We start from the raw sequence: 26,905 nt of genomic DNA on the forward strand, positions 1-26,905 counted from the left end.
AAAAATGGAAAGAAGTAAACAAAAATGGAATGATTTTCTCTTGGCAGGTAAGATCTTGGGTGATTTTTGTTTTCTTCTTCATATCTTTCTGTACTTTCCAAAGTGTTCTAAAATGTATTTATAATAAAATTCTGGTTTTGTGTTTTTCAAAGTAATAATAATAATGGCTTTTATTGAATGTTTAATACATACCAGGAGCTAGCTAAGCTATTCACTTGTACTGATACATTTAATCGTCAGAGCCGTCTTATGAAAGAGATGCCATCATTATGCACACTTGCAGGGAGGCATATGTAACTTGTCCAAAAGGTACAGAGAGGAAGTGACCTGTCCTAAGTTATAGTTATGACATGGCAGAGTTTGGATTTAAATCCTGGCAGTCAGGCCCCAGAGTTCACACTTTGGACCACCATACTCTAGTGCAGGGGTCCACAAATTGTGGCCTGTGGGCCAAATCTGGCCCACTGGCTGCCTTTATAAATAAAGCTTTATTGATACACACACGTTCTTTTATGTATTACCTCTGGCTGTTTTAGGCTACAGTGACAAAGTTGAGGAGTTGCAACAGAGACTGTATGGCCCACAAAATCCAAAATGTTTATAGGAAAAGCTAATCCTTTATCTAGTACTTCTCAAAAAGTTGCTGTTGATAGAAAGTTGTTGTTTTGTTTTGTATACATGTTCAGGAGAACGCCTGGCTTTGCACATTAGCCCCACGGAGGTACCAGAAAAGACAAAATGGAAAAAAAAATTTTTTTTTCTTTTTCTTTAAAGAGCAGGTGAAGATGAGAGTAATCCCAAGAGAGAAATTTAAGTAGGGAAGGGGGAAGGGGGAAGCTTCATCAACATTAATATGATTCCCATTTTCTTCACTGGATATCTATGCAAAGCAGTAAGGAGTTTTGAGCACCTATATCCAACTCGAGTCGGTCATTCACCAATGGTTAGCATCATCTGATATGCCCTGCAAGGGCCCGTGGTATTAGCCATCCATCATGTATACTCACTTGGAAGAACTGGACGTTGGCTGGAGGGTCTTTCTGAAAGAGTGAGGTAGCACTGGCATCGGTGGGGTCCAGCTTCGCACAATTCTGTGGAGGCAAGATAACCATGGTGATCATGACTCTATCATTGATCCCACCCTTGGTTGTCCCCAAGGGGTAAAAGTTACAACTGTTCCCCTCATCTCCTCATTTCACATGCCTTCTAGTTCTGGCTGGATCTAGCTCCACATCAGCTTGGGGGCTTGAGAACTCAGTATTTAATTCAGCCTCAGCTCCTCTCCCACCCCCGCAGCCTGCATGGTGAATGGTTTGTACTTCTCCAACACATCAAATGGTTTCCCTCCCTACTGCATTTATGCATGCTGCTCTTTCTCCCCCAGCCTTGCTGGGAAAGGCTTCTTCCTCCTCATTTCTGTGGGAAATACTTAACGATATGGGAAATGTGCACAGTATCATCTCAACAGAATCAAGGGGGGCATAAAACTCTATATGCAGCATGCCTCCGAATCTGTTTAGAAAAATGATATGTTCCAGATCAAAAGCTAGGAAGATGGCAGGTCTATAGGTAGGTGGGTGGAAGGAGAGATAGAGAGAGAGAGAGGAAACATAATGACAGAGAGATGGACAGATAAATGTAGGAAAAAAATCAGAGAAATAAGCAAAAATAATAGCACTGGTTTTCTATAGGATCTGAGAGAAGAGAAATTTCAATTTCAAAAAAAGTTAATTTAAATTTTTTTAATTTAATATTTTTCATTCAAAAAATGTTTAATCTTTTTATTTTCAATTTTAACTTTTAACACATTTCTGTGTTTTCAAAGTTTTCCACAATAAGTGTATTGCTTTTATAATCAGAAGAAAATAAGTATTACAAATGTTTTTCAAAGGGGGATTTCAGTCAGCTCTCCCCACATCTGTGGTGTGCTCCCCATACCATCTTCTCAGTTGTTACTCTAGGCTGGCCTTTACTGACCAGGTTCTCTCCCACACGAGGCTGCCCCTTAGTGCCTAGTGCAATGTTATACATAAAAGGTACAAAATAAACACTTGGTGAACCAATGTGGGGAGACGGGCTCCCGCTCAGCCGCACCCCCTCCAGAACACACACCACCGCAGTGACCACTGGCCCCTGGCTGTAGCAGCCCCACCTCATATCCCCATTCCACAGTCTGCCTTCTCAACTCACTCCACATTCCCATTCTAACTACAAAACCACAGCTGTATCAGCTATCCTCTGGAAGGATCATCTGGTCTACCCACCCCCTTTTGCAGATTTTCCAGGGGAGAGTTCGAGGCAGTTGTGACCTATTCAGGTTCTCAGGTGAGGTAATGACTCAGCCAGGACCAGAACCCATGTCACTGATGCCCAGACCAGTGCTCTGCCTCTCAGCCACCCTGATGGCTCCCATCTCCATGCAGCTCCCTGGGCTATGCGTCCTTCGTACTTTCTCCTCTGCCCTTAGACGTCAGAAGGGAGAAGCAAATTTACCACCTGGTCCACAGTACTCCCTCACTCAGACTGGCTTCTTCAATCCCCAAACGCGTCCTGCAGAGCGTCTCTATCTTGCCCCCACCCCCACACTCACATTTTCCAAGTTTCCTTTGCCCAGTTTCTGAAGCACCGTCAGGTAGAACTTGAAGAAGAAGCTGAGGGTGAGGGTCCGCCGGAACTCCACCATGCCACCAGGGGCATCAGGGGACAGGTACAGCTCCTCCACCAGGCCTGCACACACGTCCTGCAGCAGCTCCTCGTTCCAGAAACTGCCAGAGAGCAGATGGTGGGAGAGCGCTCCTATCCGGCCCTCAGAATCATTTGTATGGGATGCGATGCTCAGGGTGACAGGCATATGAACCTTGGTTCCAAATTTGGCTCAGATACTTATAGTTTTGTAACTTTAGGCAAGTTCCTTGCCTGAGCCTCAGTGTCCTCATCTTTAGAAAGAGACACAGTAAGAAAAACACCGCAAAAATAATAATACAATCTACTGAGTCCTCATCATAGGCACTAGACAACGTCCTACGTGCCTTATATGAAACATCACTCTTCATTTCAATTTAAAAGTGCACCAGGGAAGATTTGTATACTCATTTCAGCAGCGAGACAACTGAGGCATGGGAAGGTTACGTAACTGGACTTATATAACCCAGCTGGTAAGTGCCGGAGCCAGGAACTGGAACCAAGGAGCCAAACTCCAAAGGGAGGCTTTATTTATCCATGCGGTCATCGCGCGGACTACAGCGGCCGGTGCCGGTGAAGGGCGCGGTCATCTGCTGCCCTAGCCTAGCCGCAGCGATAGCAGTAGAAGTCATACTGGCTGTGGTACCAACAGCAAGAGCAGCGGTTAGCCCCGGGGGGCTCCTGGTCAGGGTAGTGATGGTGGCAGGAAGAGCAGGAGCAACAGCGGCGGGAGCGGTGGGAGGAGTAGGAGCGGTAACAGGAGGAGTAGCCCTGGCCGTAGTAATTGTAGTAGAAGCGGCGGCTGTGGCTGCAGCAGCGGCGGGACCAGCCGTAGCAACGCGGGCAGCAGCCGTAACGCTAGCGCCGCTAGGGGGCAGCAGTAGCCGGAGCAGCGCGGTAACCATGGTGATAGCGGTAGGCAGTCGTACACTACGCTACGCTACGCTACACTACGCTAGCAGTACTAGCCGTCGGAGCGGCCGCGGTGGCTTCTGGCTTCGTTTTGCTGGGAGCTCTCACCGTGCGGTCTGCTTCCGCGTGGTCTTGAGGGCCGAGATGGTTCTGTCGGCCATTCCGCCATAGCAAAGGGCCAGCTCCTTTACCTGCGCCGTTTCCGGCTGGAACAGGACTCTCATGCCGCAGGTCACCTTGGCTATGTCATCTTCCCTCCGGGAGGCCTGCTTGAATGCTGAGAAATACTCACCCTAAAAAAGAACAGAAGGGCTCTTGCTTCCCACCTTGTCTGGCGAGGACCACAGAGGGCGAAGCTGGAGCATGGGGACACAGGACAGGCTGAAGGGACAACGCCATCGCAAACCCGCAAGGGGCCGGTGGGAGGATTCAAAGATCCAGGCGGAACCGACTAGCACATTCTCAGAAGTTCCAGGTAACATGCCCGGAAGCTGAGAAGGGTTGGGATTTCTCCCTGGTAGTCAGGAAAATTGAAAGTCAAGGACAAAGGAGAACGGGGTGCCCTCGGCCAACAGCTGGGAAGAGGAAAGACGGTTTCACAGAGGCTCCTCAGAGAGCCCCAGTCCCTCACCTTCCCCAGCCCAGCCACCTGGGCCCGGCATCTGAGCCAGCCCAGCCTCTCAGGGGCTGTGCCAAAACCTCTGCTGGCCAGACCGCCTCTCAAGCAGGTGCAACGAGAGCCAGGGGGTGTTGGAAACACACCTTCAGCTGGCCGCCCGCGCACCTGCTCCCTCTAGCTTGTGCCCCCCACGGGTCTACTGGCTACGGTTAGAAACCTCGCTTCCCGAAAGAATGAGTCACACTAGGAAACAATAGCCACCTTGGTGCTTTGAACATCCTTTTCCCCCTGGATTCAAGCCAGGCCCTCTCTTGCAGGATAGGAGGGGAGTGTGAGTTACTTTCCAGGTAAGAACCATCTGATATCAAGCCCTTCCTGGGCCAAGCTCTGCTCGAGGTCTGAACTCACCCCAAATTCTGATTAACATCAAAGGTAGAAGTTTACGGGAAGGCTTATTGGAGAAAGCACAAGGAGGCCCATTGTGGAGGCCCAAAATGGCCACAGGCTTCTGTTCCAAGAAGCCACAGGGACTCCCCCCCGCCCCAATCATAAAGCTAGTCCAGATTCCTGATGTCAAACATGGCCCTGGGACAGTGAGCCCAGAGCTCGAGTTTGGTTGTGGAACAGAGGTTCTAGCTGCTCACTTCCGGGACCATGCTGGTCCGAGGGGACGTTTCCGCTGGGCTGCCACGAAATGCCAGTAGCAGATTGGCAGCTGTTCTTTCTTGAGAAATCCTTCCTAATTCTGGGTATGGAAATCTCCTTTCTTTTATGAGGTGGTTTTTTGTCAGTGTCCCTGACAGTCCACTGGTGAATTCCCCATCCTGGTCTCTGGTGCCCACAAGTCCCTATCTGGCAAAATAAAAACTGGGCAGTGCTATGCCTGTTTCCTCCTCCTTCCCCAACTCATAATTAAACAAAAGAAAAACGTACTGATCCGTGAAATACAAAAATTCTGGGAATCACTGCTCAAAAGGGTCCATAAGGACAAGCTAGGAAATCATGAAGAAGCCACCTCAGGGATGAAATGGCTCTAATTTCATTAGCATTCTCATTAAGGAGGCCAAAATCAGCCAGGGCAAACATGCCTTGTGACACTCGCTCGAGCACTAGCTGGGGCGAGCCCCATGATACTCTCCATTACGGCTGGGTTCCCGGCCTCGTACAGATCACTTTTCTACAAGGCCCATTACAGAATGTGTGGCTGCTGAGGGAGGAGAGAACCGAACCAGGTGAAGACACCATAGCCCCCAAGGAACAATAGCAAGACAGCCAGAAATGTCCAGACCTGCCTGAACAGGGCAGAGAAACTGCCCATGAAGCAGAAATCCAACCCAGCCAACCCAGAGCAAGGTCAGGAAATAAACACCTCATCAGCATGTGAGGGCCTGACCCAGGCAGCTTCTCCACTCAGCATGGAAACCCATCTCCTCTGACCTCCACAGCTGGATGTGTTTTTGAAACCGTGTTGCTAGCTATCAGCTGTGGGTCCCTGCTGGCTCCCAGACATCTGCCGGGACCCTTATGAATTCTTGATTTCAATTTGCACAGTGACCTGCACAGTGTTACCCACTGTGCCCACTTTACAGAAGAGGAAATTGAGGCTCAGAAAGCGGACCCGATTTGCTCAGCATCAGCTGTCTAGCTGTCGGTTTCACAGTCCATGGCACGCCCCGTGCCCCCTACCCTGAAACTCCTCATTGTCTGGAAAGAAATAGGGTTGGTCAAAGGCAAAGTTCAGAGACAATGTTAAAGTTGAGAGATGCTAAGGTTGGCGCCCAAGGCCGCCGACTCTGGTCTCCTCGCCTGGAGCCTAGCCCGGGTAAGAGTGATTCGGGATGCACCTGAGCACCTCACCTCCCTGCTGTAGGGGATCTCGATGGAAAGCAGGATCTCCTCCGGAGCCAGCAGGGTCTTTCTGTAGCCAGGGAAGAAGGTGTGGTCCATCCGAACCGTTCTCTTGGTGCCTGTACGGAGGCCAGAGCAGAGCGGCCAATGTGAGAAAGCAGAGAACAGTCCACTGGTGAATTCCCCATCCTGGTCTCTGGTGCCCACAAGTCAGAGGGAGTTTCTGGCACAGCTGGGGACAAGATCTTCCATCTGAAATCCTAACTCAAGGATGTGCTGGTGCATGTTCAACAATTGTGTGTGGGCAGGGGGCAGCCCTGACTTGTAGGATTTGCTAGTTTCTACAGTATCAATACTCCTGCTACTAATTTCAAGCTATCAGGGTGACATCAGTGAACATGACGTTGGAAAGAGGGTAGCAAAGAGTTGACACAGCAGGCCTGCTATCCTCTGAAAATCCTGCTCACAAGGTTGGCGGGGGGCTGTCCTCTGCAAACTTGGATTTCAGCAGAGTTCCCACGTTCCCTGGGGAGAATGACTCACTCTGTCTAAACTGTTCATACAAACAGCATGGTTTATGCTGAACAGCTGCTTTCCTTCTGGGTGTCTGGGCTTTTGGTTCATGCCAGGCAGAGCTCCGTGATCACCCCCAATAAGAGCCCTAGGTGCTCAGTCTCCAAAGAGCTTCCCTGGCAGACGGTACTTCACATGCATTATCATGATGCAACTTGTTGCTGAGGGAATGAAGTGTGTCCCATGTGACTCCACCGGGAGTAGGCTCTGGAAGTCTGTGCCTGGTTTCCTCCAGACGGTGCCCCATGTCCTTCTCCACTTAGCTGACTTTGCTTTGTATTCTCCCACTTATAAGTCATAGTCATGAGTACGATATACTGAGTCCAGGGAGTCCTCCCTGACCTCCTGTGAGTCATCAAACCTGGGGGTGGTCTCGGGGACCCTCAGACAAGGAAGATGCACCGTTATATAGCATTTCCATTCCACAGGTAGAACAGATGGGAAGAACCATAAGAGCATGGGCAATAGTAAAATAGATTCAAATAATTAGAAAGTGATGAATTTTGAGTATTTACTACCTTGCTTTTTAATGTAATTTATTCTAAGTTTATATAATTCAATTTTTAATAGTGGCCATTTTAACAAACACACAGACTCCCTAAAAATCCAGCAGTTTACAGCCGCGAGCCTGTGCATCCCAGCTCTAGCACACCGCAGGTAAGGATCTGCATGATAGACCCTGTTGTGAATTCTTCATAAAGACATGGTCCAGCTCTCCTGACCCCCAACCTGGGTCCATCTCCCTTGCAGTTTCCAGGGATCTGAACCTTAGGACAGCCGGGTCATTGAACTTTGGGCTCTATCTCTCCAGAAAGTGACCTATCTTGTGAGACTTCTCCCCCACCTGGCCCTCTGTCCCGACTTCTGCATGACGTAGCTCACCTGTGGACACGATGGTCAGCTTGGCCCCACTGGCCATGAACACAGGGTTGAGGTCAGAGATGGGGCTGGCGGTGATGATGTTCCCTCCAATGGACTAGAACAAGCGGAGAGTGTGTGAGAGCCCAGCCCACCCAGGAAAAGGTTGCTCTCACAACTGTCTCCCAACCACAGGGCACGTGGGTGACACCTGCTGAAGGCACAAGGCCAGCCACACTCAGGCATCCAGAACAAGGTGCAAAACTTGGGATCCGAACACTTGGGATTGGATCCCCGCTCTGAAATTTACCAGTCAGTAATCTGGGTCAGCTCCTTTAAATTTGTTCGATTTCACCCAAACTTTTTCTGAAAGAGCTGAGGTGGTTTATTACACAATGAAAGCAAATGTTTCCTGGAGGTAGAGTCCAGCCGAGCTGGGGAACTCAGTGGAGCTTTCTGAGTTTCTGCCTCCTGATCCACAATCAGAGGTGGCAGATGCTTGGGGTAGGGTGAGGGAATGGGAGTGGGCTGTTAGCTTTTGGGTTTTGTTCCAATTGAAAACAACAACCAAACCGAATGGAAGGGGTGGCTTTCCAGCCAGCACTATCAGCTGTCGTGAGCCTCCAATGGCCCTGGGTGTGTGAACGCCATTAGCAAACGGGGAACTTGGGACTAGTCTGAAGTTTGGTTGTGAACAGGCAATGTCTGGACCTCTCCTTCCTCTCAGGGTTGGTGGGGGGTCCGCCTCTGGTTCTCTCCCCCAACTCTGAAAGGCAGTCCCCCTCCCGATTTGGCTTCTCCCTAACTTATCTCATCCACTTGCTGATAGCCTCGCCGAGTCCGGGAACAGGGTGGGCATGCCAACCTCAGGGGTAAAGACTGAGTCACGCCGTGCATGCTTCCCAGAGCGACCCACAGGCCACCTTCATCAGAAGCATTTTCGGGCTCCGTCCCAGCCCTACTGAGTCAGAATCTCTGAGAGCGGGCCCAGGAATCTGCATTTTTAACAAGCATCCCAGGCATTTCTAAGCACTAAAGTTTGAGGCCTGCTGGGTCTTCAGCAGAGGCCAGACTAGTCCCCTCTGCAACCCCCCACCCCCGGCTTGTGACAAAAGGCCTCGTGCCCTGAGCCTTGAGGGCCCCCGAATAAGGACTCACCGCCACAGACTTGACCTGCATCCCAGCAAACCAACGCAGCTGCTCCAGGACACCTTTGAACACCTCTGTTTTGTAGGCAGGAAGGTTGTCAACTGCTTCATGCAGTGTCTTTTCCACAGAGCTCAAGGGGCAAGAGGCTCCAAAGGAGATACCTGGAAACACAAGCTTAGAATAACAGCGAATCCCTTCCCAGCTCAGAAAACACTTTCATACACAGCTCCTAGGACACTTTACTGGTCCCTGAGAGAGGCTGGACCAGATCTCACGTCCTTATATGGGTGAGGAAATTAAGGCCCAGAGAGGTTAAGTGACTTGTCCAATGCCACACAGCTAATGTAAGAGCCTGGACTCAACCACATGTCTCTTGATCCTACAACCAGAATGCACTGCTCTCTAAACCAGTGGTTCTTAACTCAATAAAATCAGATCCCTGAGGGTGAAGTCCTGGCTTTTTTTAAAAAAAGCCCCCAAGACCTCCCCGCACTGACCCCCTGCCCCAGGAGTGATTCTAATGTGTAGGTAGGATTGAGAATGACTACTGAAAATCTCACAGCCCCCCTTTGCCCCCGGCACCCTACCATGGATGCTCAGTGGATGAAGGCAATGAAGGGGTCCCCTTCTCCCCATGCAGGGAGGCTTCCCTGGCACCCACCACCCCATGTGACCCATCCCCAGTACCCCAGTCCCTTCCTCCAGGGGCTCCAGGCACACCTCTCCTTACCCTCCGGTCCATGCTCCACTGCATTCAGCTCAGGGATCCAGGCTGGGCAGACGATCATAGGAAATAGTTTATTCTTGAACTTCATCTCGATGCCTTGAGAGAAACAAGAAACCTAAAGTTAGAGGCTCCTACCAGCGCAGGCCTCAGCACTTTTCCCGCCACTCATGCAGGATCTATGTTCACAACTGCATCATGTTCTGTGGGGGTCTCAGGATTAGCAGGCACGGGGGACAAGATATGGGGCTCAGTGTGGTTTCCGCACTATCAGCCTGAACACTGTGTCTTTCTCTCCCTCCCAAGAAAAAACCCTATCGGAATTCAAATGAGATGAACTTTTGGTGTTTTTGGTCTTTTGATGTTTTTATTACTCAAAAAAGCTTCATTTTTTTTTTTCATTTAGCTCTCTGACTCTCTGCTTGTGTCCTCAATACCTTCCCAACGATTTCTGCTCTTCAATAAGGAAAGCACACCCGATCCTGTCACGAACACACTCAGCACACCTGGAACCACCATAGGCCCCGCTGACGTGATTCTTCGTTTCAAATGAGATGAACTTGAATTAGTGTGTGTGTGTGTGTGTGTGTGTGCGGCGGGGGCGGAGGGGATAATATACGAAGGCACAGCATGCTAAAATATGTCAGGAACCCATCGAAACACTTTACATATTTTAACTCATTACATCCTCACAGTAGCCCTTGTGAGATACTGATTTTCTGTTTATGGATGAAGAAGCTGAGGCACAGGAAGGTTAGGTTCTTGCCCAAATTACACAGCTAAGAACAGGCATGTTTCAGTCCGTGAGCAATTCTTAAGGGTTGGGGTATCATAGTAATAATAACATGAAAGTCTAGTATTCAGACAAAAAGGAAAACTGAGAGAGAAAACATCAAATCTGCCTCCTCGGTCCCCAGCGTCTGCCTCAACTCTTCCAGGCTCGGGGCTCTGCGGGACCATACATCTGTATCCGGTTTCTGTTCTCGGCTAGTCAAGGTGGAGAGCTCTGTGAACAGACTCACCTCTGGTCCTCAGACCCCGTTAGCTCTGCACCTCTCCCAGCCCCTCCCACAGAGCTACAGATGGGAAGGTTCACAAAGAGAAGTCTGTGTCCTCCCCACCCTCTCGTGTGCTGTGTAGAGGCTCCGATGGGTGGTCCAGGCTTTGAGGAGTCTGGCCTGTTTGAATATGGGCTCCCAGGACAAAGAATGCAGGTTGCCCGTCCTGACAAGGCTCTCTCTAGGCCAGCTTCCCCCAGCCCCCTGCTTGGTTGTCAGTGGTTAGTTACACTCTTGGGTGTACATGTAAGGGAGAAGGGGTGAGACAGATGGAGTGGTCTTCAGAAGCTATTGCTAACTTGAAGCTTACAAAATGTTTGTGGATTCATTCCCTTCCATTAGAATCTAATTGGGTCCAGGATGTTATGTGACCCATGGCAAAGAACATGTCATGGGTCAAAGGAGCTCGAAGATTCTTCCAGCCAGTCATTCTCTACTTTAACTCATGCCACCCTGGACCCCAGGGCCATGGCCACACAGGCTATCAGGGTCACATCACTGGAGGCACATCTCCATCCTGCCACCCTGCCATCCCAGTGTGTCATGTTTCTGCAGCTGGGGTCTCGGTCCTGCACCTGTGCTCACAAGGGCGGGGCCTACTCTGTCCTCCACCAGCTTGGAACCAAGCCAGGCCCTCCTCTCTGTGTCTACAGATCTAACAAGAATCCAGGACCCAGGGGGCTCCTTCCAGAACCAGAGCCAAGAGTCTCCCAAAGGACTGCCTGTGGTTGCTTAAAAGCGTGTCAAGTCCCCCCACACCAGAGGTCCTCTAAGGCAGAGCTTGGCTACACCACAATCCTTTCCTCGGAGCCTCACTGGACTCGGGACCCAGCAAAGTGGAAATGGGCCAAGCCAGCTCCAGAAATGGATGGATTTCTGTCCCTTTGAGCACCGGGGAGAACAGCAACACAACCTGAGTCTCCCTGGCCCATTTGCATGTGATGAGCCTCATGTCCCAGGTGGTGGCACCAACAGGCAGGTGGCCACATCACCCCTAGAAAAAGGGAGGGGCAAGAGAATGACATTGGTGGAACCCCTAATGTCTGTCAGGCACCAGCCTAGACATGTGACCCCCATCACTCCTTCCTCTCTTAGACCGGGAGATACTCGGGGAAGGAATGATGACAAGTGATCTTGGTGCCCCAGCTCCTCCCATAGTACCTGACACAGAGCAGGTGCTCTATGTGCTTATGGAGAGTCAGCAAGGGTCTCCTCGGGCCTGAGAACAGCCCCGACATGTGAAATGGGAAATGAAGGCAGGGGCGGAGAAGCAAGATTTTTGAGGACACACGGCCAGCGAGGGGTTGCCCCCCGCCCACTGGCCCCAGGCAGGCTGCAGGGCTGCCCCGGCTCTCACCGATCTCCGTGTTCCCCACCACCAGCTTGGCCTCGGGGTACTGGGCTTTGAGGTCCAGCAGCTCCTTCAGGGTGGAGGCCTGGATCCAGGTCACGCGCTCGCCTTCAAAACGCAGCTGCTTCCGAGGAACATCTTTCAGCCTCTGGAAAATGTAGCTTTTTACCGCACTGTCTCCTTTCCACCGCCATTCCCTGATACACTGAAGTCTGCAAAGGGATCAACTCTCCTACTGATTTGTTGAATACCGAATTCAGAATGAAGAGACAGGTCCAGGGAGAACGGAGGGCAACATCCTCGTGTTGAGGCAGGGGGTGTGTTGCGGCTCTTACATTATCTCGCTTACTCTTTAGGAGGTGATGGGACCTTCACCTGCCACAAGGCGACCTGAACTGTCCTGACCAAAAGCCTGGGTTCCGGAGCAGTGCCCCCTCGTCCCAATATCCCCCAGAAGTACAGTGGACAAGGTATGGGACAGGGCAGAGGTGGCAAAGGAAGGTGTCAGGAGAGAATGCAACAGAGGCCAGTTCTAGTGTGTGAGGGGTGCTGTGGGGCTGGGAGAGAAAACCCCCAGATCAAACTGACAGCTTTTCCAAGGTTGCACCATCCAGAGAAAGATATGCTGGTGGCCTGCTGCCAAGCCCTTCTTTCTGGCCCACTGGACTCACTAGGCTGTCTTCATGTGCTCAACACCCCCCGGAATCTGCACTTGAGAACTCGGACAGAGGCTTGATTCTTTCCTTGCCATAAATGTCGGAGTGAAGGAGCAGCATCGTCCCAGTGAGAGGGTGCATGTGAGGGTGTCCTTAAAACAGAGCAGCAAGCCATGGATTGTGCCCTTTGAGCACAGCTTTGTTTCTTTGATTATCTTAAATAAATGGACTGCTTACAGAGAGGAGAATGGGTTGCTTGGGGGCTTCTATGTTCAATTTAGCCAGGAGACCAGCAGATGCTTCTGGAGCACCTGTTACTCTACACGGAGTAGAGTCCAGAGAGATCCACTCTCTGTGCTCAGAGCAACATGTGTGAGAGAAGTGGGGGTCCCTTTGGGAGTATGTGACAGAGGGACTTGACCTCTGGGTGTCAGAGGAAGGACAAAGACACAAAGGTCCCAGCTGGTATGAAATAAAGCGGGTCTCCAGAGGCTCCTGGCACAGAGACTGAGTTGGGCCTCTCCCTGGGGCATCACCTACCAGCAACTCTGGGGGGAAGATGGGCTCCTGGGTGGGATCCAGGGGCATGAACTCCTCCGGGTTGAATAAAGATGGCAAGAGAGTGACCTGTTAGAAAAGGGAACAGTTGGGTGATACCGTATCTCCTCCTTTAAAATGTCCTGTAGGACCTCCCCAGCCCCTTGTCCAAGCGAGCTTGTTTGCAGCCCCCATCCGGCTTGGTGGAGGGCCAGGAAGCTCCTGGAAGGCAGGATAAGGAGGTCTTGCCAGAGGACCCAGGGCTAACTTGCACATTCATCACCCTCATGGTCTGGGCATAACCATTCCCTCTTCCGGCTGCACTGTCCGGAGTGTGAAAAGAATCCATTGCCTCGTTGATCTGAGACTGGCCCCCAGGTTTCCAAGGAGAGGAGGACCCACTTACTTTGGAGTCTTTCTTCTGGTTCATGCAACAGTTTGGGTTGTCCCCACTTCCTCCGCAGCACCCACCATCCTAGAGAGATGACAAATATTCACACAAAAAATATTTGCAAAGAGTTTTCACAGAAGCTAAAGAACCTGGGTCACTACTGTCCAGTGAAATCTAGCTCTGCTCCTACCCCAGCATCAGTGGGAACAGCAGATGGCCACTCCCCATCCCACTCACGTCTGCATGGACGTAAGACCTCTGCTTTAACCACTTTCCCTTTCTTGGTTGATGGAAACTAAGCAACTCATGAATAAACAAATAGGATCTCTCCTGGAAGCAGCAGGAAAATTTAATTTTAAGAAAATTTCTCTATAGGGGTGCCTGCGTGGCTCAGTCAGTTAAGCATCGGACTCTTGATTTCAGCTGAGGTCATGATCTCAGGGTGTGAGATGAAGCCCCAAGTCGGGCTCTGTGCTAGGTGTGAAGCCTCTTCAGGACTTTTTCTCTCTCTCTCTCTGCCCCTCCCAGTGCCGTTCATGGTCTCGCTCTCTAAGATTTCTCTATAAAAGCTAAGTCCTACTTTATCAAAACATATCTTTATGCCATTTGCCCCCCTCAGGGCTTCCTCCTTAGGAAACTTCTCTGAAAGGAATCCCCACGGGTGCTCTCGGCATTTGAGAGCCTCTACTTGTGCATCAGTCAAGTTCTAGGGGCTTGGCTGGGCTCCTTCCAGGCTCCAGTCTTTGTGGGGCTCCTTCCAAGCAGGTGCAAGACCAGTGCCGACTTCAGAGAGGCTTCCAGCCAGTGTGCCAGATGACCTCATCACTACGTATTAGATGCTTCTTGCCAGAAGACTAAACACTCCTCCCTCCTCACTGTGACCCTGTGCTAAAGGAAGCATACAGGTCCAATGACCACCACTCCTGGGAAAGAACTGCTTCAGGACCTCTCAGGGTGCCAGAGGCAGAGCATGGAGTCAGTTCAGGTCGCTGCCTCCCAGAACCGAGGCGCTGACGGTGGGGAAGTGGTGTGTCACCTGACTGATTTGTGCCAAGAAGGCAGGAGTCTCAGCTCAGGATCCGGGAGACACTCCAGAATCCTGAAGTGATGCCAAGAGGCAAAGGTGGGAGAAACTCCCCAGCACGGCTCCAAGCCCATGTCCAAGGCGGCCAGTTCCTGCAGAAGCAGGTCTGGGGCAGCCCTTTTGCCCGTGAATCACAGGAGACACATTTCCCAAGGGATGAGTCACACCCCAACTAATGTGCCCAGGAAAGCCCTCAAAGGGCCATGGAGGCTGAAAGGGTGGCCTTTGAGAATCTGAAAGCACTGTCAGACCTGTCACGGGGAGAGGAGCCTCCCGTGCCTCGGCCCCCGTGCGCATGCCGCCCTGCGTGCAGACCCCATGCTCCTCCTGCACTCACAGCCTTGCCGCTGGGTCTCAGAGCGCTCTGTCCGTGTTGGACCTTCCCACCACTGCCTTGCCCTTACCCTCTGTGTTTAGACAAAAAGGAAGAGAGAAATCAAGTTCCTCTAGTGTCTCTTCTCACTTTTCTTCTTGGAGACGGGTGATGCAGGGGACTCACCAGACCCCACCTGACTTGAGGGAACCCGCGTACAGCAAGCCATCAGCCTCACTCACCCAGTCCTTGTGGGGAAGGACGTATTTCACAGAAGTACATTTTCCAGATAAAGTGTCGGCACATTCTTCCTTAGATCTTTTTTCTTGATAATTCATGGACACGTCCATGACATAAATTACTGTGACGTACAATAATGGGTCACTGCCCTCATTATCCACCGATGTTGGATAAGGCTGGTTTTTTCCCCTGGAGAGATTTCTCCTTTTCTCAGCAGCCTGGACTACTAGGCTTGTGACAATTTTTACAGTTCCTCCATGCCATTCTTTGCTGCTAGATGGACATCATCGTTTCTTGCTGTGAACAGCGTACCTCCTTCTAGCAAACCCTCCTCACCTTCCTAATGTGTGCTATGGGCTTGAGAATGAGCTAAGCCGGTTTGTTAGAACTGTGTGTAAAGTCAGAGTGCAGAGGCTCCGAATAAGGCCTTGGGGGGTCTCCAGTGAGTGATGTGCATGAGCTTCTGAGCACACTCTGTGTACCAGTCACTTTGGGAGCTCTGCTCTGTCCTCACCGCCCTGCAGCTGGATCCAGGGAGGCTGCCAGCACAATGGGGTCGGGAAACATTTCAGTGATGATAAAACTCCAACCCTGGGAAGGAACATACCATGGACTACACTCACAAGCAAGCCCTTCTCTTTTCAGAAAGGAGGAGGGCTGGTAAAATTGTATCTCTTTGAGAAGCCTCTTCAGAAATAAATACATGGACAAGATTAACAAACCTCAGTTCTCAGGGAAGCCTGAACAATTTACGAAGATCAAATAGTGAGTAATGGGAGAAATGTACCAGCATCATAATTTATAGTCGCCATGTATGTAAAACTTAGGATGTGCCAGCCAGTGTTCTAAGGGCTTTACAAGAAGTACTTTCCACAAACGCCGTAAGAATTATTATAGGTATTATTATAATTTTGTGGTATTATTGTAATTACATATGTCTTATTATAATTTTAGATGTATTATTATAACACTATAATATTGTAGGTATTATTATAATCCCATTTTAGAAATATGCCCGAGGTCATGCATCGGTTCAGTGAAAGGATGGGATTTGAACGCAGGTCTGCAGACTGCCAAGTCTGTGCTTTCAATCATTTTCCCTTAAATCCACACCTCCTCATTCTTGGTCATCAAGTGCATTCAGCGGGATGTGCTGCCTTCCCTCCCTGTAGACCCCATCCCTATCTCCACCCTCTGTGGTCACCTGGATACAACACTCCTTTTCAGAAGGTAGAAGCCCTAAAGGTCCGTGAAATTTCAGGCACAGGTGAAACCAGAGTCAAACTGAGAAGAGACAGTTTGATTGGAGTCAGGGTCAACTTGCCCCAGTTGGAGAATCAGGTGAAATCTGGGGAGATAAGCCAGGAAGGGAGAGGCCAGCCCTCTGTCCTCCCTGCTGGATGGCGTGTGTGCGTGTGTGTGTGTGTGTGCACGTGCGCGTGTGTGTGCGTGCGCGCGCGCGTGTGTGTGTGTGTGTGTGTGTAAGCAGCCCCTGCAGAGCCGGGCTGTGGCTTCTCCCTCTGAGGTATACGAACACTGCAGGGATGCACAAACTGTCTGGAGATCTAATTAGCAGTTTCACAAGCCCCACAGAGTGCCAAGTGCAGACAGCAGCTCGGGGAGGAACAGAGAAGCTCAGGTGCTGAGGGCTGGGTTGTTATTTAGCACCAGGCTCAACACCTGGCCCACAGGAGCGCGTCAGACCCGAATGCCTGGAGGAAGTTAGCTCTTGGACCGCACGCCTCTTCTGGGAGCCAGCCTTCCTGGGAAGGAGAGTCCTCGTGCTATTGCCGAGAACCCTCCGCCTAAGAATGGCAGAGTCCGATGCCGGACGCCAGGTATCCACAAAGGACAACCCACAGGCTGGGTTTCTTCTCTTTCTTCCAGAGGCCCTGGGCCTCCCTCCCAACTGGGATTCCTGAGCGCTACTGCTTTAGGAGCAGGGCTGCAGCCCCCCAGGGGGTCCCCCACTTACCCTGGCGAAGGTCCGGAAGCCCTGGAGGATGGCTCTGTAGCCTGTGCAGCGACACAGGTTTCCTGGGGGGGGGGGGGGGGACAAAAAGCTGTTGTGAGCGCAGGCCCCAGGGCAGGGGACGGGTTTGTGACTTTGCTTCTGACTCAGGGAGACGCTCAGTTTCCTTATTCTGTTTTCTCTGCCTGGAACACCCTGTCCTCCTCCTTGTGTTCCTGTATCACTTCTCCCAGGAAGCCTCCCTAGACTGCCCAGACTGAATCAGGTGCCTCTTCTGAGCGCCCCCATGATGCCTGGTCATAGCCTTAGCAGTGAGCTCATCACACCACATTATAAGCTCTCTTCCCCTTCGGAGCGCAAACTCCTTGAGGGTAGAGACTGTCTTTCATCCCCTGGGGCATCCCTGTGTCCCTTGTACCTTGCATAATGCCTAGCATGGTAGGACTCAATACGACTAACTGAATAAATGATGAATTGAAATGGTGAATGGATGCGGAGTCTGTTCAATCCAGAGGAACAGACACCTTGTCCAGGCTCCTGGGCCCATTCACAGAAGGCAAAGTGGGAAGCCCGTTCCTACCCAAGGCTCAGAATCATGGCCACCTTCCTCATTATGTGGCCTGTGCAGAATCCTGCTCCAGCACAAGCTGAGGAGAAAGGGAGCCATGTGACTAACCTCTGTGGAATTTCCCAAATGATCTCCTCCTGCGCCAACCTCCCAGTGCGACCCCATCCCAGCGCAGGACACCTCAGGAAGATGAACACTAAGGCAGGAGACCCCGGAGGTCTCCAAACCACGCAGGTGTTCCTCAGACCAAGAGAGGGCTCAGCTCCAGCAGACCTGAGCCACCACATTGGGGTAGCCTGAGCCTTTCCTCCAGAGGGCAGTGCCTCGACCTCCTAGCCCATTCCTGGCTTCCGCTCTGGCCCTGCCCTAACCTCCACAAAGCCCCGTTTGCTATTCCCCCTCCTAGGTGGTGCCTCAAGGCCCCTACCTTGGAAGGCATTCTCAATCTCCTCAATGGTGGGCTCGGGCTGGTTCCGAAGCAGCGTGTACATGCTCATGACGATGCCAGGGGTGCAGAACCCACACTGAGAGCCATGGCTTTTGGAGATTCTCTCCTAAAAGGGACAGACGACATAGACCCACGTGTTGGCGGAAGCTCTGTCAGGCTCTCTAGGTGACACAGCAGAAGCCCGTCCATGTCAACCGGCAGGGTGGAGGAGCGGCCCCTGCATGAAGTCAGTCCTGGTGCCCACGGTGGCCTTGGCCAGTCACCAAGCCTCTCTGGAACCCTAGCTTCCTCACCTGTATGGTGACGACCACCCTAGGACTTATCTCTGGAGCTGTGGTGAGGATTTAATGAGATCATTCATGTTAAACTCTTAACATTATTATACTTGGCACATAGTAGATGGTCAACCAATGTTGGTTATTCATAAGAAAGTCTCTTCAAAGAATAGTGACCATTTGAACCAGAAGGGCTTCTCACCCTCCACTCTCTGCATTGGACAGAGGAGGAAGTGGGCCCAGAGATTTGAGAGATTTAGCCAAGAACACACATGGTGAATGGAAGAGTGGTCTCATGTTCTTTTAATACACTAGCCTGCAATCCAGCACAACCAACATTTATTAAGAACCAAACGAATGCATTTTTTTTTTTCCAAACTAGAATATCACTACATTCTTAAATGAAGGCAATACTTGGAGTCCATGGGGACATAAGAATTTGGAAATGTGCCATATGCATTGAATGTCACAGAATTGTCATTCAAACTCTGCAAGATTTTTAGTACAAGAGATTCTCCAGGTCCATATTTATTATTATTATTATTATTATTATTATTATTATTTTGTCTCTTGGGAGTCTCTCTTGGTACTTAAGTAAAATTGCTAAAGTACTATATTTCCAGTGCCTCACATATATGTTCATCGATTTTATAAATATTTACTGAGAACTTATTCCGTGCCAGGTATGGTAAAGGCACTGGAGACAGAACAATGAAGAAGAAAGACGAGATCACCAGTCTCGTAAAGCTAGTAGGGGAAATACTGACAAAAGAAACAGGAAAATTCCAGGTGGAGGTCAATGCTATGTAGGGATTAATAGAGGCTGATGGGACCCAGAGTGACCAGTGGTCACTTGGGAGTGCTCAGAAACAGCCACTCTGAAGAGGTGACTTTTAAATTGAATTTAATAACATGACTTGGATCAGGGAAAAGTGTATATGATCTAATTATGTTTGTTAAGAATCACCCTAGGGGGACCTGGGTGGCTGAGTGGGTTAAGTGTCCAACTCTTGATTTTGACTCAGGTCATGATCTCAGGGTCATGAGATCGAGCCCCATGTCAGGCTCCGCGCTGAGCACGGAGCCTACCTAAGATTCTCTCTCTCCCTCTGCTCCTGCCCTGTTCTCTCTCCCTCTCTCTCTGCCCCTGATTCTCTCTCTCCCTCTCCCTCTGCCCCTGCCCTGCTCTCTCTTTCTCTCTTAAAAAAAAAAAAAAAAAAAAAAAGAATTACTCTAGCTGTGGGTAGGGAATGAGTAGGTTACAGGGGACAAGAGTAGAAATGGGGACCAGGACACAGTGGTCCAGGCAAGAGGGGATGGTGGCTCAGACCAAGCAGTAACAGAGGAAAGAAAAGGAAGGCTTCATCGTAGGGTTTGGAAGTAAAGTAGACACCACGTCTGAATGGATTGGGTATGGTGCAGGAGAGAAAGAATCAAAGGTGACTCCTAGGCTTTTTTTTTTTTTAAAGATTTTATTTATTCATTTGAGACACAGAGATACAGAGAGAGAGAGAGAGAGAAAGCATGAGCAGGGAGAGAGGCAGAGGGAGAGGGAGAAGCAGGCTCCTCGCTGAGCCAGGAGCCCGATGTGGGGCTCGATCCCAGGACCCTGGGATCATGACCCGAGCCGAAGGCAGACGCTTAACCATCTGAGCCACCCAGGCGCCCCGACTCCTAGGTTTTTATCTTGAGCAATTGGGTGGATGCTTTCGCCATTGACTCAGATGGAGGAAGACTGGGGAAGAAAGGGGAAAAAATAGGGTTTGGGAAGTTTGAGACAGACATCCATATAGGACGTCAAGTAGGCAGTTGGAAATATGAATCTAACCTCTGAAGAGAGGTCAAAGCTGAAGATACAAATGGGAGTGCCGTTCGCCAGTAGATGGTACTGAACTTGCCGGGTGGGGGGGGCGGGGGCGGGGGGTGTGCAGAGGGAGAGGGGAAGGGACCCGGCCCGAGCCCCAGGAGCACTGCAGCAATTAGGAACTCAGCAGGCCCAGAGCCAGCACCGGGCACGAGCCTGGAGGTGGGAGCAACACGAGCAAAGCGTCATGTCCTAGGAACCACAAGGAAAAAAACCAGTGGACGAGGAGAAGCAGGATCTGGCTCTGCAAGTTACTTGAGGCCAAAACAAGTGCGTGCAGAGTAAGAATCTGTACCATTGGAAAGAGAGGGGTTTAGTGGATTATTCAGGTATGGTCCCTGTGTTTAAACTATTCTGTCTTTTCATCTGCTTGTTTCAAATTCCAAGCCCGAATTAACCCTTTCACATCTCCTGCAGGTTGGACAAGTTTAGTAATCTCCCCTTCTGCTGCCTAAGGAATGAAGCTGGAGAGGTGACGCATTACGTGCTGTGACCCTCACAGGACTCGTTCAAGCCGCCCCTCCCCTCCCCTGGCTCAGCCCGAGGCCCTGGCCCGGCACCCACATAAGGTGCCCAAGGAAGGCACGGTCTGAGCAACAGGTCTCCTCAAGTGGCCGACAGGCCTGCCTCGGGCACCTTCTGTGACTGTCATGTCTGGAAGACCCCCTGCCTCAGTTTCCCCATACGAAAAGCACTGGAAACAATGGCCTTTCCTTCCCACAGTATTCTGTTTCCATATGTTGCCATGCTGCCTAAGAGTATCCTGATTCTCTCCACAAAACCTCCCAGATTACTGTCCACTCTTGGTTCCTAATTTCAATCCATTGACAGGCAGCCTGATACCATCAGAAAAAAAGCCTTGGTCAGACACTCCGACACCTCTATTCTCTTATTAAGCCCTTACTAACCTCCATGTTGATGGGGTGGAGGCCTACATCCATATTACCTGCAGGTGACACTCCGGAGGAGCAATGGGATTACCATTCGAGGGAGCAGGGAGTAGGGGGGGCTTTTTAATCAAGGGCACAGAGCATTTGGAATCTTGAACCTGAGATGGCGGGGGTTTCCTAAGCACACTTGGGGGCCGGGGGGGGAGGGGCTGCGTGAGGCAGTCCCTTGCCCCTCCTTCCTCCAGGTCTGGCATAGCCGGCCAGCCCTGGCCACCAGATCTGGCTGACCTCGTGGTTCCCTCAGGGTCGTGCAATGTCACACTCCCACAGGAGGGAGCTTCAGGCTCAGGGCCTCAGCTTTCTGCCTCACAGCCCCCACCCCCCCACCCCAGGTGGAGGTGAGGGAGGTGGCTGGACCACAGTGCCTCCTGTCCAGGCAGTGACACTCAGCCTCACAGCCCAAAAAAGCCTGCAGCCCTGGCATGACCCTCCCTTGCCTCCAGTTACCTGCACAGGATGCAGCCTCGACTTGGTGCTTCCTATGCCTTCCACGGTCGTCACGGCAACATGATGCAAAGAGCAGATGGGGGCCAGGCAGGCATTGGCAGAAAAGTGGCTGAAGCCCCAGATTAAGGTCATTCCGTTGTTGACTCGGGCCATCGGAGACTTTGAGATGCTTTGTCACGACACCCACTCTACATTACATTCTGGGCTCTTCCATGGGTGTCCTCGCCTGTCTACCCAGGCCTCTGAGCTAGCAACAAAGGAAGCTCCGCCCACCCCAATGAGGCATAAGCCCCTGCAGAGTTCTGTGGGGCATTGGGCCTCCGAGCTGGAACACGGGGCCAGGGTCACCCTCAGCCACCGCAATACTCAGCCTGACCCTGGAGGCTGAGTCAAGAGGAAATTTCTGGCAGGTTCCAGGCCCAGTGCTTGCTCCTCTCTCTGCAGGGCCCTTCCTTAGCCTCTTCAATTTCAGAACCTCCAGTCACTTTTGCTCCCCTGCTCTCACCCTTTGTCTCCCATCCTCTGTGGGGGAAAAAGGAGGGGGTGATCCCCAGGAAACATGAGACAGCAACCCCTTAAACAGAGCTTCTTGATGTCCATTTTTCTATTCACCCTTTATCCACTTATACAAGCAATATCAGTTCCTGAGGGCCAATCACATGCCAGGCACTCTGCTGAGGGCTGAGGAAATAAAGGTGAGTAAGGTGTTCTTCAATAGCCTATGGTCAACCTGGGAAAATGTGTGAAGCCAGTGTGAAAATGCAATTTAAACAGCTTATGGTGAGTGTTTCAGGAGGGCTGAGCACAGAGTACTGTGGAACCAGCACAGACATGGGGTACCTAACCCAATCTTGGGGGTCAAGGAAGGCTTCCCGGAGGAGGTGATATTTTGCCCAGTCCTAAAGAGCTAGCAAGAGTTAGCCAGGTGGAGAAGTCCTAGAAGAAAGGACATTCAAGACCTGGGCAACAGCTTATGCAAAGACCAGGAGGGCGCTTGGGTGGCTCAGTTGATTAAGCGACTGCCTTCGGCTCAGGTCATGATCCCAGAGTCCAGGGATCGAGTCCCGCATCGGGCTCCCTGCTCAGCAGGGAGTCTGCTTCTCCCTCTGACCCTACCCCATCTTGTGCTCTCTCTTGCTCAAAAAAATAAATAAATAAAATCTTAAAAAAAAACCAAACACTGGGAAATGAGTAGGCAGAGAGGGTCAGTAGTTCACAATTGTCCCTGCAAGGATGGAGTGCTGGGCCCACTGAGAGAGACAGCTGGAGAGGAAAGATGGGGCATGCCGTGAGGGGCTCCGAGCACTAAGCACAGAAATTGGACTTTCTCCTGAAGGCAGTGGAGACTGACTGAAGGATTTCATGGGAATGGAAATGAGTCTGGATCTTAGAAAGGTCACACATGGCGTGCACACACACACATGCACACACTCACTCACAACCTGACCCCTGCCTCATAGTCCTCGCATGGACAATCAGCCAGTGGGCAAAGGATACACAATCTTGTTCTGGAAACGATCGTACTTGGAAAGCATCACGGTGCAAGCCCCACAGCCCCCTTCTCCACAGCCCAGCTTGGTCCCGCTCAGCTGCACTGGACGGTCGAGGGTTAAGGAACATGAATTCACAGAAGAGTCTTTGCTGGGCTGCTGGGAAGTGCGTGGGCAGAGCTGGAAGTACAGAGCCATCCACTGCCACACATAGGATCGGGCCCCTCAACACAGGGAGGCAGCAGAACCACATGGCCCCATCATCCAGAAAGTCTGCACTGCGCCCCAGAAGGCAGAGAATGGGATCATCTCCACTGCACAGATGACGAAAAGCATCAGGGTCCCATTGGACAGCACCCAAGTATCTTCCAGGACTGGAGTCCTACTGCTCTCCAATCCTGGAGATGTTTCTTGGCATCGGGGTCCTCCTGCCATGGTCTTAGAGGCTCCCAACCCCATGGTCTCACTGGGCAGGTGAATCAGGCACCTCCAAGGCCTGCACACGGGGCAGCCCTCATGTCACCGCAGCTGGGTGCACAATGAAGCCACTTGGGCCAGACAGAGACATTGATCTGTTCTGGGACCTACTGAGTCCCGACTTGTCACCTTGGACCTTTTGGGTTGATGAAGTCCAGGAACCAAAATTAGGGTTGGACCAGGGGCTTTTGAATACCCACCCATAGGATATGTGACCAGAAATGAAAGTGAAGATAATCTTTGAGGTCGGCGGGGGGCAGGATTGGAGCCATCTCTTACATGCACTTGCAGAAATAATCTGATAACTTTGAGTCTGTTAATGTGCCTCAGTACTAGACTATTCTAGAGAGCAGCACTGCACTTTCCCTGAGACACACGGGCTCCGTTGCTGCTCTTCCCACAGGCTGCAGGCCTCTGAGCCATCGGGCTCTCTACTGAAGATGGAGGTCATTATTGCTGGTCGCTTCCCACATTTGCAAAATGAAATGAAAATTCATCACAAATTCTAGATAGCCATGAATGGTTTGATTCTTCAGTCATTTCAGAAATATTTACTTATTACCTTTAATATGCTGGACATTAGTCTTTAAACAATGACATAGCATCTTATACTTGAAAAATACTTATACTCATGGACCCATTTGATCTTCACAATAATTTCGGGAGCGGGTAGGGCAGGAGCTCCTATTTCCCCACAGATTAAAACAAAACAAAGCAAACTGAGGCCCAGGAGGTAAGGTGAGCCCAGCAAGACAACACAGTCACTCAGCTCACCTGGTGGGAGGGCCCAGACACAATCATCTGACTCCAGATTTGGGGGCTCCTCCTTCACCCTGTGGCTCCCTCTTCTAAAACACATCTGGGAAGAGCTCTCTATATTCTAAGTAATTCTTCTGACTCATCAGAATATCTGCAGTTAGCAGTAGTTCAGACAACTTAATAGCCCAAAGTCTAGCAACATCTTCTAGCCGGGGGATTTTTTTGGAAGCCGGTGTAGAAGTCAAGCCTGGGGTTTTTCCTCTTTTCCAGAACTCTCAGAAGTGAACTCTCACCACAGTCCACAAAAAGCCACCTGACCTTCATTTCCATGAAAACTTTCAGTTTTCATTTGAGATTTGACCTTTAAACTAGTAATTGCTATGATTGGGATTATCTGAGGCTTTCGGGCCTTCAAAACTGCATCAGAAAACTAACACTGGTGTCCACAATTTCTGAGAATGTGCCTCTCTTCTCAGACCCCCTAGCAGTGGAGTTCTGTGCAGTCTCCCAATCCTACTGACTGATTCCACCTCTGCAAAAGAGCCACTGGGCTCATGGGCCGTGAAACTCTGGACTTGCCCTCTCCATGGAAAATCCAGGACAAAGTATTCCGGAGCCAGACACCGTCTGATAAGAGGTGAGTGAACCAGAGGGAAGGCCGTGGACTTCAGGCTTGTTTCTGTGGGTACTGAAACAATGCTCTGCTGTCCTCAAATAGGGCTCCTGCATGAGCCACAGACCATCCCTAACTCCGGGAGTGAGAGGGATTTGTTAACAGAAGTCAGGATGAGCATCATCCCAATGACCAACCCTGAAGAGTTTCCAGTATGACTGGAAGGTTAAGAGCATGGCTCTAGGCTTTAGTCCAGGCTCTGCCAGGATTGGCCCAGAATACGAGCAAGAAGCAGGTCCCTTCTCACGAGTCAACCTCACTTCCTCCTCTGTCAAAGGAATTGCTGTGGGGATCAGTGAGATCACCCATGAAAATCACCTTGAACTCTACCTATGTACAGTAAGTGCTCAGGAGTCCCCTGTCCCTTGCCTCCCAGTGCCTGCCATCTCCACAATGGAAGGTACCTCTACACATTTCCCCACTCAGGCGTCCTTTCCCAACAAACATGCCTTCTTCTGACATTCCTTCCACCTTCGCAGAACTAGAAAGATTTCCTAGGAAGCCCTTTATGGATCAGCAAAGATCTCCTGAGGAAGGCTCACTCCTCCCGACGGCAATGGCCACAGAGTTTACCAGGGCTAATGAGGGCCTTTCACAGCTATTCATTTTACAGACCCGGGATTAACCCTTGGCATCACTAGAGTCTTACCTGGAAGAGATCTTAAGAAACATCAAAAATAATCCTCTCAATCGACGGTCGATAATTTTACACCTGGAGAGCTCAAAAGACTTCCCAGGGTCACATAGCTGCTGAGTGACAGAGCTACAACTAAGATGCAGGGGTCTTGGCAGGGGTCTATAGCCCTACTCCAGGGCTTTGTCCTCCACATTGCACGGCCTCCCACAGTCACTAGAAAATGACATAAGGCCTAGAGAATGAGTCCTCACTGCCCCCCCACACACCCCTACTCCAAAGTCAGGATACATTTTCTTCTCAGGTAGGCCAAAAGGGTTGTTTCTGGATCTGCATTTTTCTCCACCACCTATAAGAACAAAAAGAAAAGAAACATGTATCCTAGGTATACTTAGCCATTGTCTCGCCTAAGAATTTGTGGAGTTAATAGGGATGTGCTCAATGTATCATGAAAATGAAGGTCTTTTTCTTGACAATTCCATAAGAATGAACATATTAACTATGAGCTGAACTGTGTACATGCTGATATTCCCCAATTCTGACCTTCCACTTCAGTGCTCAGCTCTGGACCCACCCCAGAGGGCTCGGGTGTTGCACCCGGCACATTGGGCTGACCCAGACAGAGCCCCCTTCAAATCAAACATGTCGTCTCATTTCCAGCTGCTGGATCACACCAGGGACAGCTAAAAATGGCAGCATGCAGATATCTGGCTATGCCCCCTGGCATGTACATTCTCAGAGAATAGAGGGCTGGTTGTTGGCCTGTGCTCACAGCGGAGTATTCCAAGTGTTGGGTTACCAGAGCCAACAACATGACACATGTCAGACATGGAGGAGAAATCTCAACCCATTTGGTTGAGAGTCCACAAATGGTTTATTTAGTAAGATGGAAAGCTTGTCTACAAAGTCAGGTGCCAGTTTCCAATGCAAAGAGTCAAAGGAAATCCACAAAAACCTGTGTCACTACTAATACTCATCATATGTTATGAAGGGTAATAGGGTCTGGGTGACTGGGATGGTTAAGGAGAGAGAATATGTGACAAGAGTTTCTTTAGAGAGAGCGGCACTATGAGTCTTCCATCTTCCTAAGGTTGAGGAAAGGAGGTATCTGCCTCACACCTCAACCTTCGTGAGGGGGCTTCCATAGCCCTACAGGTGAAGCTAACACACAGCCTTAGTAGGACAGGGCATATGGTGGTCTGGCATATCTAAAAGCTAGAGATAGGCTTACCAGAGAAGCCGAAGAAGAAATGGCAGTGTTAGGATTGGTGTGCACTCCCCGAGTCTGGGAGGGCAGAGGATGTGAAGTGTTGGCTATGGATCTGGTGTAGGCCATGCAAGAGAGAGAGAGAG

At 50.6% G+C, this 26,905-nt stretch overlaps 1 protein-coding gene across 1 annotated transcript in view; it reads right to left on the minus strand.

The window, feature by feature from the left end:
* Nucleotides 1-26,905, minus strand: part of XDH (xanthine dehydrogenase) — a 58,896-nt gene that overhangs the window by 26,758 nt on the left and 5,233 nt on the right. The window contains exons 2-16 of the mRNA XM_032391620.1: nucleotides 25,844-25,901; nucleotides 23,017-23,113; nucleotides 21,520-21,628; nucleotides 17,963-18,089; nucleotides 16,971-17,032; nucleotides 13,374-13,442; nucleotides 12,971-13,057; nucleotides 11,781-11,922; nucleotides 9,372-9,464; nucleotides 8,651-8,802; nucleotides 7,517-7,610; nucleotides 6,071-6,180; nucleotides 3,703-3,887; nucleotides 2,591-2,765; nucleotides 1,008-1,091 (exon numbers count right to left, since the gene is read on the minus strand). Coding sequence (XP_032247511.1) covers nucleotides 1,008-1,091; nucleotides 2,591-2,765; nucleotides 3,703-3,887; nucleotides 6,071-6,180; nucleotides 7,517-7,610; nucleotides 8,651-8,802; nucleotides 9,372-9,464; nucleotides 11,781-11,922; nucleotides 12,971-13,057; nucleotides 13,374-13,442; nucleotides 16,971-17,032; nucleotides 17,963-18,089; nucleotides 21,520-21,628; nucleotides 23,017-23,113; nucleotides 25,844-25,901 — 1,644 coding nt within the window. The remainder of the gene's footprint in view (nucleotides 1-1,007; nucleotides 1,092-2,590; nucleotides 2,766-3,702; nucleotides 3,888-6,070; nucleotides 6,181-7,516; nucleotides 7,611-8,650; nucleotides 8,803-9,371; nucleotides 9,465-11,780; nucleotides 11,923-12,970; nucleotides 13,058-13,373; nucleotides 13,443-16,970; nucleotides 17,033-17,962; nucleotides 18,090-21,519; nucleotides 21,629-23,016; nucleotides 23,114-25,843; nucleotides 25,902-26,905) is intronic.

The sequence above is a fragment of the Phoca vitulina genome, unplaced genomic scaffold (assembly GCF_004348235.1).
Source record: "Phoca vitulina isolate PV1807 unplaced genomic scaffold, GSC_HSeal_1.0 scaffold63, whole genome shotgun sequence".
Lineage (NCBI taxonomy): Eukaryota > Metazoa > Chordata > Mammalia > Carnivora > Phocidae > Phoca > Phoca vitulina.